Here is a 19042-nt window from a genome sequence, read left to right as displayed (position 1 = left end):
TCATATCAGGAAATAATAATTTTCTAATTATTTCATATACGTTAATTGATCAGATGAATCGACCGTAAAATGCGGTGATTGATTCATTCAATCCAATACTCTTGGAGGGTAATGGATGGCAATGCTGTAGCCAATGAAGTTCTAACTGAGGCTCGGCTATTGCTGTTACCCTCCTGCCATGATCAGAGCTTTAATAGCTCAATAACACCTTATCCATACACTGTCCTCTACAGATAACGGGGAAGATGAAAAGCATTCTTGCTTCGCCCCTTTAAGCCAGTCCTTATAAGGATAAGGTATACGTTAATTAACGAACAGATTCATTACATATTAGTTGGAAGTATTTAAGATAATTTTGGTTTTTTTTACCCATAAAATGAACGAGATGGAATTATGAATGTCTCTGATAGTACCTTCGGGTACTAGCGTGTTTTTTGTTTGTTTATTTATGGTTTCTAAATGAAGTTCTGAAGTGATTTTAAGTTTCCGAAACTATATTATAAATATAATCTTAATATCTTTTCCCACGTGAGAAGTAAATAAGATTTATCATTTTACATACAAAGTCAGTAAAATTATATCTTCCTGAGAAATACGTATTGAAATATTTACGATTCCAGAATAAGATGATTCCCTTTGCAAACGTGACCTGGGGTAGATAACCAGCGAAGCGATCACACTCCTTACAGGGATTCACGAAATTCATATGTTCTGAATATATCTCCGACAGACTGGCGCATAAGTAAAAATGAAATGCATACAGAGCGGTTTGGGAATTCTTGTAAAAGGGGAGCGCTTATGCTTTTCGCAGTTATATATATATATATATATATATATATATATATATATATATATATATATATATATATATATATATATATATATATATATATATATATATTTATTTATTTATTTATTTTATTTTATTATTTTTTTTAAGAGTAGCGCATCAGCCACTCGTCTTAACTGGTCCAATGCAATTAATTGCAGGATAACTTTGAATACTTTATTTTATCAATTAATATAATTTTAAACATGAAATGCATGAAGGTCAAATGAACAATAGTTTTGCTTCACGCGCGTCGTTTATTTGAGAAGCACAAAGGGTTTTGTTTTTGTTTTGTTTTTTGTTTACACTTCGTGGTGAGATTAGATTATCATTGGGAAATTGAGCGAGACATGGATAATTTGAATTTTGATACGATTTTTAAATACAGCAATATAATACGCACAGAAATCGGGAAAAATAATCACTTGGAAAATTGTTATTTTTCCGGATAGAACCAAAGAAAGGCTGAAATAACTCACTTTACTTTTTTATACACAAGTTCCAACCTCCTTCTACTATAACCATACAATCTGCAAAAACTCTGGTAGAAAGCGAAACAGTCAATAGATCGTCAGCACTGTTTCCCTTTGTAAATATAGCCAAAACAGTTATAAATTATTTATAGAAAATTATATATTAAAAGCTTGTCTATATCGGTGTCCTAAACACGTCAGTTCACACTTCATGCACGAAAAACAGATGAAACTCAAAAAACAAAAACAGAAACTCATGACAAATGACAACGTTCAATTGGATTGGTTGGCACAATAACCCATCACAGTCACTAACGATTTTCAGGTGCTATTGTCTCAGAGCACACTCTACCTCGCCTTCTGAGCCGTTTAAAACCACTGGATCGCTAAGAATTTAACCCTCTGCGCCATCTGCACGTCTGTTCAAACTGTATATATATATATTTGATGAGCAACGGAGATGAAGTAAACAGAAGCCATTAGACTCATTTTTTTTATTCTTAGTCTTAATTATTTTCCTTTAATTTAATAATCGACATTTCGCTATTTAGCGAAACTGGAACAACAGTTTGTTCCTGTAACTTTAATAGCGCTTTTATATTTATTTACTCTTTGAAGCACTATTCTAGTTTCTTAAGTTTCTTTCTAAAATAACAAGCAATAATTAAGGAAATACGGTAACTCTAAAGATGTGTTAAATATGCAGTCAACTGCTATAATAAGTGTGTCATTTCAGACAAGAAGTTATGAAAATAAATATTGTTCAACGCTACTCAGCACAATCTACAATAAGCATATCACTAGATGGCACTATTTGCATTAAATAGAATATGAAGCATAAAATATAATGAAAAACCTTTAACTACTCTGGCAGCATAATGGATAAAACATATAAATATAAATTAAATATTAAATATATAAATAAAATATATATGAAATTATGAAAACATTTAGCTACCCTGGCAGCAGGGTGACCACCCAGCAAAAATATTTAGTACCAACGTATGCAGGAAAAAAGGTACTAAATCTGGAAAAAAAAAGTCCTAAATTTTTATTTGCTTTCGTTTCACTCTATTTAGGGAATTTTACGATATTACTACCTTATTATCATAGATGAACTCAATGTAAAACCGCTAAATTAACACACGTACAACAACTTTGAAAAGAAAAAAGTCAAAACTCACCTCTCTGTAGTCATCTATGAGTCTAAGAGCTGCAGTGGTCAATCATCATAACAGAAGTCCCAAGTGTAACCCTAGCACTTAATATGTGTATTAATTTACCTTATAATTTTTATTTAAATTTAAATTTAAATATTATTTAAATTTTCAGTTATTTAATATGTTGAAATATGTTGTTAGTTGAAACAGTATATTGCCTACTCGATTTAAGAATAACTAGAGTATATATATTTTGACTCTATCGTATAACATAATTAAACATATTCATGAAGTCATGTATGGTATTTTATCCAATTTCCACCCTCAAATTAAAACTCCATAATAGTCGAAAGAGACTAATAAACTCGAATTTGAATTGTGTGCAAAATAACAGGAAAAACTGTTTATTCTATTATCGTAAGCGAAAACAAAACGGTATGTTAATATATCGTAACTAAACTCTAGATTCAAGGCAATGTCCTCATAGCTATATATTCTGTCTGTTGTGCAACCATAGTGGTTAACAAGGTACAGAAATTCTTAACCCGATTGAGTCAATCAAACATTAGGGTGAGTATCAAAATTATTTCAGACCCGAAGTGTTTATTTTAAGAATCATTTTTAAAGTCCTTATCCCAAATTTCACTTAACAAAAGTGAAATTAAGATATCACAGGTTGTTTATAATGTTCCTTACTTAACACAAATACAGGATGGTTGCCCATTGTTTCGTTTCCAGGCCACTATGTCCAATTTGTGGTTTTTCCGTCGCAGACAAGATCGCCGAATGCCACCAACTCCTACCTGGGTAGTCGACAACAGTGCTTGCAGCGATCGAATGAGATTCTGTCAAGAAAGAGTTCGCTCACCACCCCGCAACTCCATCAGTGGAGGAGGAGGAGGAGGAGGAGGAGAAATAGAAGGACGTATCTCTCCTCTTCCCACGAGAAATCTGGGACTTCCCACCATACCCTTTCCCTCTGCCGACAGCTTGGACAACGTCACTCTACACATTCCAAGGTTCATATCTTTGCAACTCCACTGATATTTCAAGTTACTGATAATATCGAAAAATTCTGTTGCTATGTCATCCATAGTTACGAACTACGAAATGAGAATACTATGACGTCATCCCATTAATTGTACGCCTAGAAGCCTTAATATAATTTGATAAATAATTATACACATCAATTAGCGATCTTTTTCGATAACATGCCTTAATTCAACGCTTCTTTTTATATATTGCAACTTAAATTTTCTATTAATAAAAGTATAAAATTTCAAGCTAATAAATTAGGTTTTCTATGCGCATTGTTCCTATTCGCACTGTAGAAAAGATCAATCTCGTTCTCAAACTGTCTTGTACTTCTTTGAGGGATTGACGTAGAAATAATATAGACTGTGCGTAGAGATTTTTTATGAGTCATATACTTTTCAATCAAAATTTCTGTTTCTCAACATACAAAAATGGATTTAATTCTCCTGTAAGTCAATTTTTTTTCAGTTTTTGGAAAAAAGTTGCATCTGGAAATATACCAATAATCTACACGTAACATACTGTTGCATCATCTCAGGATATTCTTGAAAAATCCATAGTTATATTCAAGAATATCATTCTTTAAAAAGAATACCGAGAGATTTTCTTTGAACGTGTTTAGATCTTCCTGAAAATGGACAAAAACATAAGGTTCAGATATCGTTTGGAACATAGAACCAAGTAACTACTTCTAGCTTTGGACAACTCCTTCGTTAGAAGTAACGCTAATCTAGATTTTAAAAACAAACGTTTTAACAACAGAGGCATGTTTGTGGTTACTAGTTGGACGTGCTCATCTTGGACAGATGGCGAAATCGGAAACATTTGTATGAAAACGCATATAAATGATCAAATTCGGATTAACATTTTGCATTCTTGAGAACTGACTTCAAGAATGTGGCTTCCGTTTGTGCAAATAATCACCAATTATTCTAGTTTCGTATACTCCAAACGTAAACTTGATGATCACTCACTTTTCTCCGTACAGAAAACTTCAAATATTATAAAAACATTTATCCGATAGGAGAGATGATCGCCTTGTATTGAGGGACAGAGTATTATTGCAGGCTTCTCCATCATAATAATGCTTCGGTATACAGATCATTAGCAATGTAAATCTTTATCGTCCTGTAACCTCTACTTGAAGGTTGACGAATTTCAGCCTGATCCGTTCCACCAATAGAAGAGGCTAAAAAAGCGACTTCTAGAAGCAATTTTGAAGACTGTCTTTTATGATTTTTAAATGACAGAACTCTCATTTGACTTCGCTGCTCCCTGCTTTGGGTTAATCGGACTTTTGTTCAACCACTCATCAAGGTAAAACTTCAAATCAGCTATCGAATAATACAGTTCGTTACTTTTCAGTTAAAGAAAACCATTTAATTAAGTGCTCTTCGTCGACTAATAGTACATTAATCGTTTAGTTAATAGCTATAGCAACAGTAGTTAACACTAGGTACGTTTATAGGCTGAAGTACAGAGCAGAGATTTATCAAATATTCTCTTTTTTGAATCTACATAAATGATTTAGGATTTTTAAGACCCTTTGAAATGCTCACCAATAAAATGTCTTCGTTAATGCTATAGATGTATTTGGATATATACTTTTTTTCTTTATGAAAATTAAAAATCATAGTAACTCCTGTAGAAAAGTTTTTATCACAATTTCACTTAACTAACTCAGACTTGAGCAGTCCTACAGATTTCATTAAGGCAGATAATGACAATCGGAAACTCAAGTTCCTTGGTTTACTTAGGTAAACCAAGGAGGAAATGCTCTTAGCATTGATCCGTAACCATGGTCAAACACGAACATAGCAACGATCTTACTTCTTAATCAAATTTGCTTTCCATTAGCCTTTTGCTCATTTTTATCATCTTTGTCAACAGAAATAAAAGAATATCTAATGAATTTTATAATTTTTAAAGAAGTTCAGTTATAAAAGATGAGCGAACAATTTGGCGTAGATTTTTTTATAAGAAGATAATTACTTATCACAACTTGATCCAATGTTACCTCATGAAAGATGATTATGGTGACAATAAAATTCTCTTATTGCTGTGGTGGTGATAGTTGAAAATTGCGCGATTAAGGAAAAAAAAACGTTGACGTGTTCCTAGTAATGTGCAAATCCGTCACGTTTCAGTTTTCAGCCTCTGGGTAGTTGATCAGTTATATTGGGTCTAAAGTGCATTGCCTGGTACTTTCAAGTTCAACTTGACAAGTAAAGTGACTGTTTACTATCTTTCTTTATAGTTAGTATTCTGACTTAAGGACGGCAGAACTTGAGGTAACAATCGAGTTAATTTAGCCTTCGAAGCCTAAACAAACCAATGTAAATAGCGCGACATCTGAATATATCTCTATAATTGTATTTACACCCGTTTGCTTTCTTTTGGAGATAAAAAAATTAGAATAAAAATCAGGATTTTTTCTGAATCAGTCATCCTAAATGTAATGATGTAAAAAAAAAAATTTTTTATTTATTAACTTCATACTAAGAGTGCAGTATTACCCTTACAAATTTTACCAGGCCGAAACCTTTACAAGCACGAGGCATCCTAACGGTCATACGCTAATGGCAGCGCCAAGTCACCAGTGTACCCTGCAGCGCACGCAGAAACAGAATTTTAAAGTCTCCATATGACAGTTCTAATAAAGAGATCTTTATAACTAGAGGAGCACCAAACTCCACAAAAAGAAATAGCAGCACTGGTAAAGTGAGGAGTTGCCCCAAACTCCTCTTTATTAATCTTACAAGGTCTTGGTTCTGCTTGTAGTATTGCACCTTGTTAAGATGGCTAGAGATGAGTGGGTACCCAGTACCCACTAACTGAGCATCAATAACTCATACTTCTTTTTCTCTCTTTATTATCAAATCTAGTTTCCTTATGTCTACCTCTGTACGGAAATGGGGTTCTACCATGTTCTCCAAACCGTTATTTCTTAAACAGCTGTTTAATATGGAGACCACGGCATCATGCCTCCGTACACGGATTCCATGTGTTCTAAAACAACACTAAGAGATCGAGTTTCACTGTAGCGGCAACCAGCCCAACAGCTAATGTCATCTCTACCCAAACGAGCTGTACGGGCCCTCGTAGGCAGGGCATTAATTCTAGTCCTAATGCGGTCTACATTCTCATATCCTGGTAGTAATCTGGTACCATCCCTTATTCACTGATGTTAAGGGGCGGGGCACGTTGTAAGAGTCACGAAGGGAAGCACCATCGACAGTGCCATGAAGTAGAGATACCCATCTCTTATGCTATGCCGATGCTGTCAGTATCTGGGAGTCCTGGGTTTAACCCCTAGTGTGTCTATATTCATCCTTAAAAATAGAACTATGAAAAGCCTCCCTGCAGATGGGCGAGGAGAAAGCTTCAAACTTTGCTAACTGGATGAAACGCAGTCGCGCGAATTAACCAGCGGAGAGGTGGAATACCGAGCCCTCCATCCTTCACTCTAGCATGAAAATATGCCACTAGGGTATCAGGAGGTAGGCGAGCCAAGATCTCACCGCAAAGTAAACAGTCTTATCTATTCGGGATAGTACCGAAACATACGTTCTTCCGAGCACCAAATTGTGGTAATACCTCGGAAGTAGATAGTTAGATATAATAAAGAGCCTCTGCTGTAGCTTAAGAGGAACTTTCCTCAAAAGAGTAAGCGCAGCGACAAAGGCTGAAGAGACAGAAGACCTTCCTTTTGGAGTGAAGAAGATACCCAAGTATCTTTACTCTTCCAGGATGGTCAAAGAATGTAATGATCTATCATGCAGGGAAAACTCAATGTTCTCGACCTTAACTTCTTGTCACGGCCTGAAGGGACAAGGGCTACAGAGCAGGACTTCTTTCCATTAATATTAAGGCATGAAAGAAGTCAACTTCCTGGTCGAGGAATTCCTGCAGGCCTACTTCAGTAGAGGCCATAAGAATGAGATCAGAGGCAAAGGCCATCGCATTAAAATAGTGTGCACCAAGGGAGTAACCAATATGGTTTGGAAGAGAGCAAAGAAACTCATCGATGATGCAGTTAAAGAAAAGAGGAGATAGAGGATCACTCTGATGAACTCCTCGAACATTGGGAATAGAGATCACACGGGATCCTGTAGTGATAGAAAGGACGCTCCAATACATATGAAAGAAAGGTCTGGACATCCGACAATAGATAGCGCTCTGAGAATAGCAGGAAGGGAGACGCTATCAAAGGCCTTTTGGAGGTTCAGGGACGCCATGTAGGGACGCCTAAGGCGATGTCGGGAATCATCAAGAAGGAAGGAAAGGACATATATGTTTTCGGAACAGCCATCAGAAGGGATAAAAGCTCTTTTACGGAAGTCATGCTTAATACGTTGTTGTAGTCTCTTAACCAAAACTTTATGGAACAAACGGAGAATCACTGGGGAAACTATAATTGGTCTGTAGTCTGCTGCTCTAGTGGCTGCGTCCTTCTTGGGAATAAATATGCTTCTGCAACTGCGAAGATATGGAGCAATAGTTCTGGAGAATAATCGAGTATCAAATAGATCTTGCAATATCTGCAGAGGCACCTTCCGTAGCCTAGATGCTGGGAATCCATCAGGTCCGGAGGCAGATGAGCTAGATGGGAGAGCCGCTTAATTTCTTCTCTAGACACTGGATGAAATATTGAAGATACCGGAATGGACCGGAGCACATGGGGTTGATCTTGATCTGGAAGATGAGGAGATGGAGTAGACAACACTTTTCTCCAAAACTCTACGAAGGTCTCGTGCTTTTCTTCAAGAGAAGGAGGGGAGGCGCCATCAACGAGGGTTTGGGCGCACCTCCCTCTATTCTTCTCGTAGAGGGCTTACATTACTGCATAAGCCCTCTTTCTTTGCCTTCCGTATAGATGCATTATTAGAGGAACTGGGCTGAGTCCGGCGTTGTACTGTCTTTTGGTTTAAAGTAGAGAATACCTCCTGGAGGTATTTGTCAAGACTATGAGTGACATCACGTCCATAAAGATGGGCACGAAAGACTGCTTGGAGAGAGTTATGATTACACACCGGAAGGGGAGGTTGGTTCACAGCTGAGGCAAGTCTAGAGACCAAGCCTCCTCTGTCATTTCTGGAGGTTGGGTGGAAGAATGGAACACAGATGTTTATGGAGGACGGCACAGGAGATATGGAGATATTATCTGTAGGCCATTTCTTAGACCAGCTGCTTATAGGCAGCTTTCCTCCCGTAACTCTTGATGGCATCAGATGAACGATGGGGGAAAAACTTCAGCCAGGGCCTCATTGATGTTGTTGACACCTTTTGCCAAAAGGCGAATTTCATGAGTTGCTAGGATCTTTTCTTCTTCTTTGTTCAACCGTGCCTTCACACCCTCCATTCTTATGGCAGCATTGGTCTCTTATGAATGTTTGGAAGTGTGGCACCCCAAGGCCAATTGGGTGATGAATGCACGATTGCAGACAGATTAAACGAAATGTCTCATATTCGTTGCTGCAGGAACGCTGACGCACTGACGTTTCTTGCTGGAACCAATGGGCTGGTTACAGATATCACAAGTAGGTCTTCTTCTGCTCTGGATGGTGCTACTGGCGTGTCATCGACCAAGTCCCCGAACCTTGGGATCAACACCTTAAAAATGTCCTGACTACCACCAATTAGAGTCGGAGTCTATTATCCTTGGATTACTTGTAGCGATAGGAAATTAACCCTACCTGGGGGTACTGGTAGGGTTAATTTCCCACTTCCGCATTTGCCTGCAGTCTCGGATCAAAAGGCGTGCAGCCAAGACAACCACGCTTCGGATTCTCACAGATAAAGCTACCATAAAGAGAAAGAAAAGAATTACCAATGATGATAAAGATACCATTATAGTTCTTTGATTGACCAAGCTTAGTCCTTATAGTCCTTATAAGGACTGGCTTGAAGGGGCGAAGCAAGAATGCTTTTCATCCTCCCCGTTATCTGTAGAGGACAGTGTAGGGATAAAGTGTTATTGAGCTATTAAAGCTCTGATCGTGGCAGGAGGATAACAGCAATAGCCGAGCCTCAGGTAGAACCTCATTGGCTACGGCATTGCCATCCTTTACCCTCCAAGGGTATTAATCACCGCATCTCACGGTCGATTCTCCTCATTCTCGATTGATTGATTGACCAAGAAATAAAAGATAAATAAATATATAACTAGTTTAGTTTTAATTGAATATAAAATAATATAACCAATTTCTTTATAAATATGCAGGATTATATTCGCAGGATTATATTGACCAAGCTTTCCTATAAGGAAAGCTTGGTCGATCTTATAGTCCTTATAAGGACTGGCTTAAAGGGGTGAAGCAAGAATGTTTTTCATCTTCCCCGTTATCTGTAGAGGACAGTGTATGGATAAGGTGTTATTGAGCAATTAAAGCTCTGATCGTGGCAGGAGGGTAACAGCAATAGTCGAGCCGCAGTTAGAACTTCATTGGCTACAGCATTGCCATCTGTTACCCTCCAAGGGTATTGGATTGAATGAATCAATCACCGCATCTCACGGTCGATTGATCCCTAATTATCGCTTGGTCGATCTTATAGTCCTTATAAGGACTGGCTTAAAGGGGCGAAGCAAGAATGCTTTTCATCTTCCCCGTTATCTGTAGAGGACAGTGTATGGATAAGGTGTTATTGAGCAATTAAAGCTCTGATCGTGGCAGGAGGGTAACAGCAATAGTCGAGCCGCAGTTAGAACTTCATTGGCTACAGCATTGCCATCTGTTACCCTCCAAGGGTATTGGATTGAATGAATCAATCACCGCATCTCACGGTCGATTGATCCCTAATTATCGCTTGGTCGATCTTATAGTCCTTATAAGGACTGGCTTAAAGGGGCGAAGCAAGAATGCTTTTCATCTTCCCCGTTATCTGTAGAGGACTGTGTAGGGATAAGGTGTTATGGAGCTATGAAAGCTCTGATCATGGCAGGAGGGTAACAGCAATAGCCGAGCCTCAGTTAAAACTTCACTGGCTACAGCATTGCCATCCATTACCCTCCAAGGGCATTGGATTGAATGAATTAATCACCGCATCTCACGGTCGATTAATTGCTTCCATAACCGCTTGGTCGATCTGTATTCCTTATAGTCCTTATAAGGACTGGCTTAAAGGGGCGAAGCAAGTATGCTTTTCATCTTCCCCGTTATCTGTAGAGGACAGTGTAGGGATAAGGTGTTATTGAGCTATTAAAGCTCTGATCATGGCAGGAGGGTAAGCGCAATAGCCGAGCCTCAGTTAGAACTTCATTGGCTACAGCATTGCCATCCATTACCCTCCAAGGGCATTGGATTGAATGAATCAGTCACTGCATCTCACGGTCGATCGATTCAGCCGAGATCTTGAATCGGCATTCGATCTGTATTCCAATATTCCAAAGTGATATTTCATGTATTTTTATTTCTAAAATGATCTCCTGTGCGAATATAATCCTGCATATTTATAAAGAAATTGGTTATATTATTTTATATTCAATTAAAACTAAACTAGCTATATTTATTTATCTTTATTTATAGACAAACTAATTATATTTATTTGCATTCATTTATAAACGCGCTAGTTCTTTCGTTTATAAACAAAACTACTCTTAAACTAATTATGCCACGATAATTCAAATTCATTAACAAAACTTAAATGTAGTATTGGGATATGAAACATTCAAGTGTGGTATTGCAACACCTCAAGGAATATGCTATGCATATTTTAACTATAAATTATTTTAATTTATTTAACATATTTATATTTTTAGAAAATTATAGGCTGTAATTAAAATATGAGTTGCAATATTATTTTTAGAAATAAAATAAATGCCTATTGGTGAATGTAAATTAGGATGAATGACGTCACAACTTTCAAACTCGCAAACCACAACAAAATTAATTTATATACAGACAGAAATGATAATTTCTCTCAGGTGCACGGCATTCATTTTTTTTTTAAATTAAAATACAGAATAATAAAAGGGAATACAGAAAGAATTTTAAATTCCAATAAGAACTGCTTGCTAAAATTTGTGTCGATATTCAGCAACTACAAAACTCGAACAAAAGTTGGAGAGAATTTTCTTTCCTATATTAAGTTATCGATAAAATGCAGATGCTGCAAAAAAAATCCCATATAAAATGATCAAGCGAGAGACTTGTAAAGTGTTAAATAAATCAGAATATCTTTATAAGAATATTAAATTAAATGCACACATAAATAACTTTCGTTTAAGAAATGATGAATTTAGAAAAAATGAATCTTAATTTGTTTAGAGATAAATGTTACCCTAAAGAAGATGGTCATTCTTGAGGAAACTGTTTAAGATTTTTTCATCACTCTTCAAGTGTCCATTCATTTAAAATACACACCATGAAAATAGTCCATTCGTTTTAATACGCAGTTGTTAAAGAAGCCATCATATACAGTACAGTATATCGCTTATCTACGAATCATAATAAAGATAACGTAGCTATATTTCTGTATTAGCTTTACTAATTAACCATTACATTGGAAGCTTGCATATAAAGATAACTTAAGTATTTGTAAAAACGAAATTAAAAAATAAATTATGTTAGAACTAAATTAATGTAAAACCAAGTTCCAAAGACACTCTGCTAATGAACTAAAATATTATTTGTATAACGAATTTACTTAAATTTGCGAACTAGTTGAACAACAGATTTATAAATTCAATAAAACTAGAAATTAATGTTTAGCAATTAAAATTAACTAATAATTTTTTGCAAAATTAATGTCAGTCAGAAAAATAAAATTTAAAAAAAACGAAGGAAATATACTTTTCCTTTATTTCCTAATAACTAATTTCGTTTTTTTTTTTTATAAAAATTAAATTATTGAAAATCAGCAATAATTAACATGCTTATTAAAAGAGTGTTAGATAAAAGAAGAAAAATGATTTTTGTTTCTTCCATTTCTTTATAGTGTATGAATTTTCATAAAACATGTCTGCTAAGATTAATCAGACGTTCGCTTGACTTCACAGACAATTAATTTCGCATTGAAGGTTATAAATCTATCGATTTGGTCTAATTCAGCATTTTCACTAAACTATTTTCAGAAAGCCAATTGAGTTCATTATGCAAATTTTATGTTTTGGTTCATTAATTAGAGTGCCATTTAAATTGGTTTTACATTTCAACGGATACCAATGTAGCTTTATTTATTTTTTCTACAGAAACACTAACACTTCTTTCATTTTAAAGCAGAATTAATGTAAAATCTCGTATGTCAACCCAATAGCTTGATGCTGAGTATAGCAAAATGTAGTTCATCAATAAAGCAGACAAAATCAAAATCTCCGTGATCATGAGAGAGAGAGAGAGAGATTCTAAAATTTGTCGTCAGCTCATTTTGTATTTTTTTTAAAGAACAGTTTTTCGACATTTCTAAAACCTTGGCTATTCCACCGCGAAAGGATCGCTACATTAAAAATAACATTAACGTAAAGCAGTCTCATGAAACACCATCTTCATTTTGAGTTTGACTTTTTTTTTACTTTCTATTTAATTATTTTTAAAGAAAACAACAAATTTTACTTATTAAATAAGATTTTTATTCTTCTGTTTCTTCAGAACAACACTTCTTGTTTTATTGTTGTTATTTTTTTTCTGTTCAATATTATTACCAAAATAAGCTTTCATTTTTACGTCAATTTTACCTTCATTCTATTAATTGTTTAAAACATCTGGCAGCATTAGGTGATTAAAATAGTTATACGAAGTGAAATGCTGTTCTTAAATGCTGTTCAGAGTATCTGAACGAACCAAATGTCTTAGCCTTACAACTTTCGGATTTCTGGATTACTCTATGGTCCCTTGTTGAATGAGATGCCTTCTTTAAAATTTTTATACCTGTTAAAATCCTTGCTATTGCAAGGATTTTGATGTTTCGTTCCTTATATGTTTTTTTTTTTTACGTTTTGAAAATTTTACTTGCAGACGTCGCTAACCACTTTAAGTTAAGACTTCGTTCAGAGTATCTCGCTTCGTCTCTTTAGATAACATTGCAGAATGCGCATTCTTTACTTGACCCAAGAAGGAATCCAGTTCATATACGATGACAGTTTCATTATTTAAATTGTGTTTAATTTCAGTACATATTGCTATACCAATAACACGAATATATTAATATAATAATATTGTTAAGCTTAAGGGATAAAATATTAAAAAATCAAGTAATAGTAATCATTATTTTCACACAGAGTTCATGTGTTCATTACTGATTACTAGCACTCATTGTCTGCTTGGATTCGAACGGCAGTCGTGTATTTTCCCTCAAACAACGATATTATCGTAGAACGCGCAATTGGAAGAACAAGACGTAATTCTAAGAATATCCCAGATGACTGCAGTAATGTCAGTATTAAATAACAAACATCATAAAGAAGTAGAATGCCGTGGCTATTTTTCAATAGAAATGCTAGGCTTAATTGATTACTGTATTTATCAAGTAATAATACAAGCTTGTATACATTAAAACACGAGCAAAAGGGCTTGTTTTTGAACTGCTTATTTTGCCTTTTGCCGTCATCTCAAAAAGCATTTCTATCTTTTCTATCTTTGGAAGTTATAAGGATTTTTTTGCAAATCTTGTGCATAATATAGCACACATTGAATCCTCGTATTACACAATTGTTTGGACTACTTACATCTAAGTAGTCCAAACTGAAAATTAAATACGTATACACAATGTGTTCAAAACAGAAATTCCTTCTTCAACATATTCTCTAGGTGTATTTAAAGATAGCACCAGATATCTATTTAAAGTTTATCTATTCGCGATATCTATATATTTCATCGAAAAATGCTCCTGACCACTTATCATCTACTTCATTTATCATTTTTACTTGTAGGTGTAGAATGTTCTTTCATTGCGAACATACTAGATAATTTTCATCGCTTGGTGTGAAATTACTTATTTGAGATTTCAAAGTGGATTGAAAAAGTTTCATGGTCTGTAATTAATACGAGGTTTGTGATTTATCTAACTCTCACAAAAAGTTGGTATCGTGCCACATATTTATTATGTCACTTAAACAGCTTAATGTAAGATATTTCACAAGACGTTATATAATTTAAGTTGTTTATTCTCTGTTTATTTTCTTCCTACCGAATTGATCCAACCATGTTCCAGTGAATCTCATTACCTCATCTTCTGGTAATTAGCAATCATCAATAGCATTAATTTCATGTTTCATGGAAGAGAGCAATTCTATTCACTGAAGCGCCTTCTCTCTCTCTCTCTCTCTCTCTCTCTCTCTCTCTCTCTCTCTCTCTCTTTCCTCATTCCTACTTCGATTAACAATCTCTTAGGAAAAATGACAAAATCAATAGCTTTGCAGTTTGTTGGCTTCCCACATTCTCTAATTTAAAAGCAAAACCAACTTTGTGGATATTTCATCGAAACTAAAAGAATTACAACTCACAACTCGCCGGCAAAAATCATGTAATTCACACAACGAAGTAAAGACAACCTTAAAATAAACATTTACCCTAGTTCAATTGCTCAGTCTTCAGGACTCCTTTTGTCTAATAATTGACATCCATTGGCTGTGTTATACGAAGACAGTATCCTTTTATTTCATCCAGCTATCTTAAGAAAACATTCTTAAGAAAGTATTATTAAGATGTCGTATTTTCTTACAGACCTTGACTGCTGTTTCAGGCTCGAATAACTTTCAGGAAATTTCATAATGCAGCAATACATTTCTGTCTTCCACTATTTGGCCTCGCTGCTAAAGCAGATAACGAAGAACATTCAGAGAAGTGACATAAAACATCGATAAATAAAGCAGAAGAGGAACAGATCACACGACTTCTCGAACGCTTCTTGGAGAAATAAGAAGCGAAGGAAGACACAGGAAATCGTATTTCTTACGAACCCTGAACGACGCATCTCGTAAAAATGCCGAGTGTCATTCCCAGACGGAAGTTGAGTTTATCGTAATTCGTATGACTTGTTACTCGTGAAATGCTAGGCTTCCAAACGAAACCTAACAGTCACATAAATATATAGAAACGTCGACAAAAATTGCGTAAGGCCTGAGATTCTAGTTTGATGTAGTATGGATAGGATGGGATGATGGAGATAGTAGGAGAGATGAAGGGAATAGTTGGGGTAAGGTATTAGGATACATAAAATAAACTCAGAAATGATTTTATGAGACAGTTGAATAACTTCTTCATATTGTTATGGACAATGATTTGATTTGTTATGACCGATGTTGAAATTTTAAGTTCGCCAAAAAACCAAAACGAAATATAAATCTGTTGTTATTATTAGAAATAATATTATTAATCCATGCATAATAGACCAAGTGTATGTCTTAAGTTTCAAATACAGAAGGACACCGGTTCCTTTTCTTTTATTTCTCCTATTTTTCTAACCATTATTCTGTTATCCATTTTTATTCACATCTCAGAGATTATATGAGATACATCCTCTCTTCCTACAAAACTGTTATTTCATCTTCTAGTAAAACGCTGCATGCAGAGACCCGTAGTCGAGTTGAAGTGTATCAGGGCTTCGCTGAGATATTCTTAGCATCCAGAATACACTTGATCATTTTTTTTACTTAAATGTAAATGATTCAATAGGATTATCTATCAGTAGAAGCTACTTTTGTTTTGTATTCATTCGATTCCAGATATTGCACAACCAGGTTTACATTTTGTATCTATTTAAAAGATTCATAAAACGCAAATGTACTTCATATTTTAGTAATTTTTCATCATTCTATTAATACGTTTTACTCATTTTAATTATGCAACTGATATCGATTGGAAGTATATTAAATAACAAATTTATTTTATAAATATTTTGAATTATATATATATATATATATATATATATATATATATATATATATATATATATATATATATATATATATATATACCTTCCCTTAAATTCATTCACACTAGATACACTCATCCTAAAGGCAAACTATTCCATCCACTCACTCACTGCTCACTGGAAGAAAAACCTAGCTCTTACCCCTTTCTTGACTGCAAATAAATTTAACTTCCATTGATGCCCCCGTGTTCTCTCCCCCACCTTCCATATAACAAAATATTTCATCAGTTGAAATCCTATAACACCCATTCAAACGTTTATGCAATAGATCTCTATCATACCACCTCTCTTTCTCCTGTTAACCAGTCTGTAATCCAGTCTTTCTCGCAATCTTTCCTCATAATCTAAATCCCATAATCCAGGTATAATCTTTGTAACTCTTCATTGCACCCTTTCCACAGCTTCTTTATCTCCTTGGAACCCGGAAAACCAAATCTGGGCACAATAATCCAGGGGTGGTCTTATCAAAGCCTTATAAAGAGTCAAAATGACTTCCTTATCCTTGCATGTCAAGATTCGCTTCAACATCGCAATTATCTTCTGAGTTATATTTGCAACTTTTGCTATGTGACCTTTGAACTTCAAATTCCTATCCACCAACACTTACTAACATTAAACTGATAGCCAAATGATAGTCGTTTGCCCAAATTTCCAGCCTATTCAAATCATTTTGTAATTGCTGAATATCAGCAGCATCCCTGATTGCCCTGCCCATCTTCCCATCATCGACAAACAGTTGCACATCTGCTGTTAGACACTGCCTGATGCCATTAATGTACAGATCGAACAATAATGGCCCAAGGACCAAACCCTGAGGTACACCACTGGTCGCCTTAAATCTGGCAGATTCATATCCACTGTATACCACTTTTTCATATCTATTTCTCAACCATCCCATGATCCAAGTCAAGAGTATATATTCCAATTTCATATCCTCCAGTTTATGCAACAGCCTTTCGTGTGGTATATTATCAAATGCCTTAGGAAAATCCAACATTATCATAATGTATCCATTCTCTTTAATCCAACTCGGCCATAACATTGTTATAAAATGTGAGCAAATTGCTAAAGCATAACCTTCCTTTACTAAACCCATGTTGCACCTTGTAGAGTATATAACTTGTTTTTCTGCCGATTTTTGTATGCAAGTTCTTACCAACGTCTCTAAAATCTTCACTACCACCACACCGGAGATAATGACCTGGCGGTAATTAGGCTATGCAAGCTAAAGGCGGTAATTAGGCGGTAATGCAAACTAAAGGCAATCCAAAAGAATTTTGGATTGCCTTTAGCTTGCATGGCCAATTTCTTTTCATACTCCGATTTAGCTTTTCTCACAATACTTGTTACTTTTCTGGCCTGAGCTTTATATATTTCATAACTCCTCTCGCTCTTATTCTCACGATATTCTTTCCACATCATCTTCATCTTGTGAATCGCTTGCATAATAAGGTTGCACATCCATTTCACTCCCAACCTATTTATTCTTCGAACACTAAGGATACATTCAGATACCGCCTCATTTAAGCACTTTTTCAAAGATTCTCATGCATTGCTGACATTTTTCCCATTCAGTAACTGATACCATGGGACCAAAGATAGTATTCTCCTAAGTTCATCATAATTTCCAGCTTTCAAGTTCAGCATGTAACCTATATGCGTAGTGTCATGCACGCAAGCAAATTGAGCCTATTAGATGTCTAACATCATTGCGAATGCCCACCTAACAAATGTGGATAATTAACTCTCTTCAGAGAATAAAGACAACTTATTCAGTACCGCCCTTGCTGTAAATGGTGACCCGGGAGTATGATGTTCCAGGAATTGTGGTATTTCTGAAAATTGTTGCTTTTCGTAGGATAGATTTTTATTCAATTTAATTTTGCTCTCTAAAAATGGTAAAAAATAACTACAGAACAAATTAATAAAAAAAGGAGAAAGAACTTTGTTACTCTTTGTTATTTACTTCATTCGGTAATACGCAACACATTCTGAAACGCCAATGAAGTTATTCCAAATTAAGCTTTCCTGACACAAACAAAACAGCAAATCCACAGAAGAATGGCATGACTCTAAGAAATGTGCAGTTACGGAGGTTCCTGGTGATAACGCTGATCACATGTTTTTAGTTTGGCCAGACAAAACTGCCAGCCAGACGTTGGCATGTTTGTTCCCTTAACTATGGTTTATGTGTCCTGCTATTAAAAACCACTGCGCAGACTCGGTTTCGTTAAGCCTAGATTTCCCTATACGTGAAAATTCCAACGAGAGGATGCCATTTTTTTTTTCTCCCGTTCACCACTACTACAACGAACAGGCGAGTTATTTACTGATAGCGTCGAAGGCAATTTAACGGTCGCAATGTTGATAGGTAGGGTTTTGTTGCCGAAGTAAAATTGAATTCTTTTGAGTGGATAATTTGAATTGTGAAGCACACGATCTAAAACTCTTTGGTTTAAAAAACAAATAACACTTCGTCTGCCCGAGTAATTTCAATAACAGAGAATTTACGATACTCTGTTATTGACTAGTTCTTTGTTAGAATGGGGTGTGTTAGAATTCGATAGAAATCATGAAAACCAAATTTAACAAAATAAGATGATTGATCGAATAACAATGTTATCGCCTTTGCTTGAAAAAGTCCCACACGGATATTAAAGTAATGATATTCTGCA

The 19042-nt window shown here is 35.3% G+C and overlaps 1 protein-coding gene across 1 annotated transcript in view; it reads left to right on the top strand.

Moving 5' to 3' along the window:
* Window positions 1-19042, top strand: part of LOC150104060 (potassium channel subfamily T member 2-like) — a 165539-nt gene that overhangs the window by 8423 nt on the left and 138074 nt on the right. Inside the window, exon 2 of the mRNA XM_090396723.1 lies at window positions 3201-3481. Within this exon, the coding sequence (XP_090252849.1) occupies window positions 3207-3481 (275 nt within the window). The 5' untranslated portion in view covers window positions 3201-3206. The remainder of the gene's footprint in view (window positions 1-3200; window positions 3482-19042) is intronic.

The sequence above is a fragment of the Typopeltis vanoorti genome, chromosome 8, assembly GCF_054136105.1.
Source record: "Typopeltis vanoorti isolate ZY-2024b chromosome 8, IOZ_Tvanoo_1.0, whole genome shotgun sequence".
Lineage (NCBI taxonomy): Eukaryota > Metazoa > Arthropoda > Arachnida > Uropygi > Thelyphonidae > Typopeltis > Typopeltis vanoorti.
The sequence above is the reverse complement of the archived record's forward strand: the minus strand, read 5'-3'. Positions and strand labels throughout refer to the sequence as shown.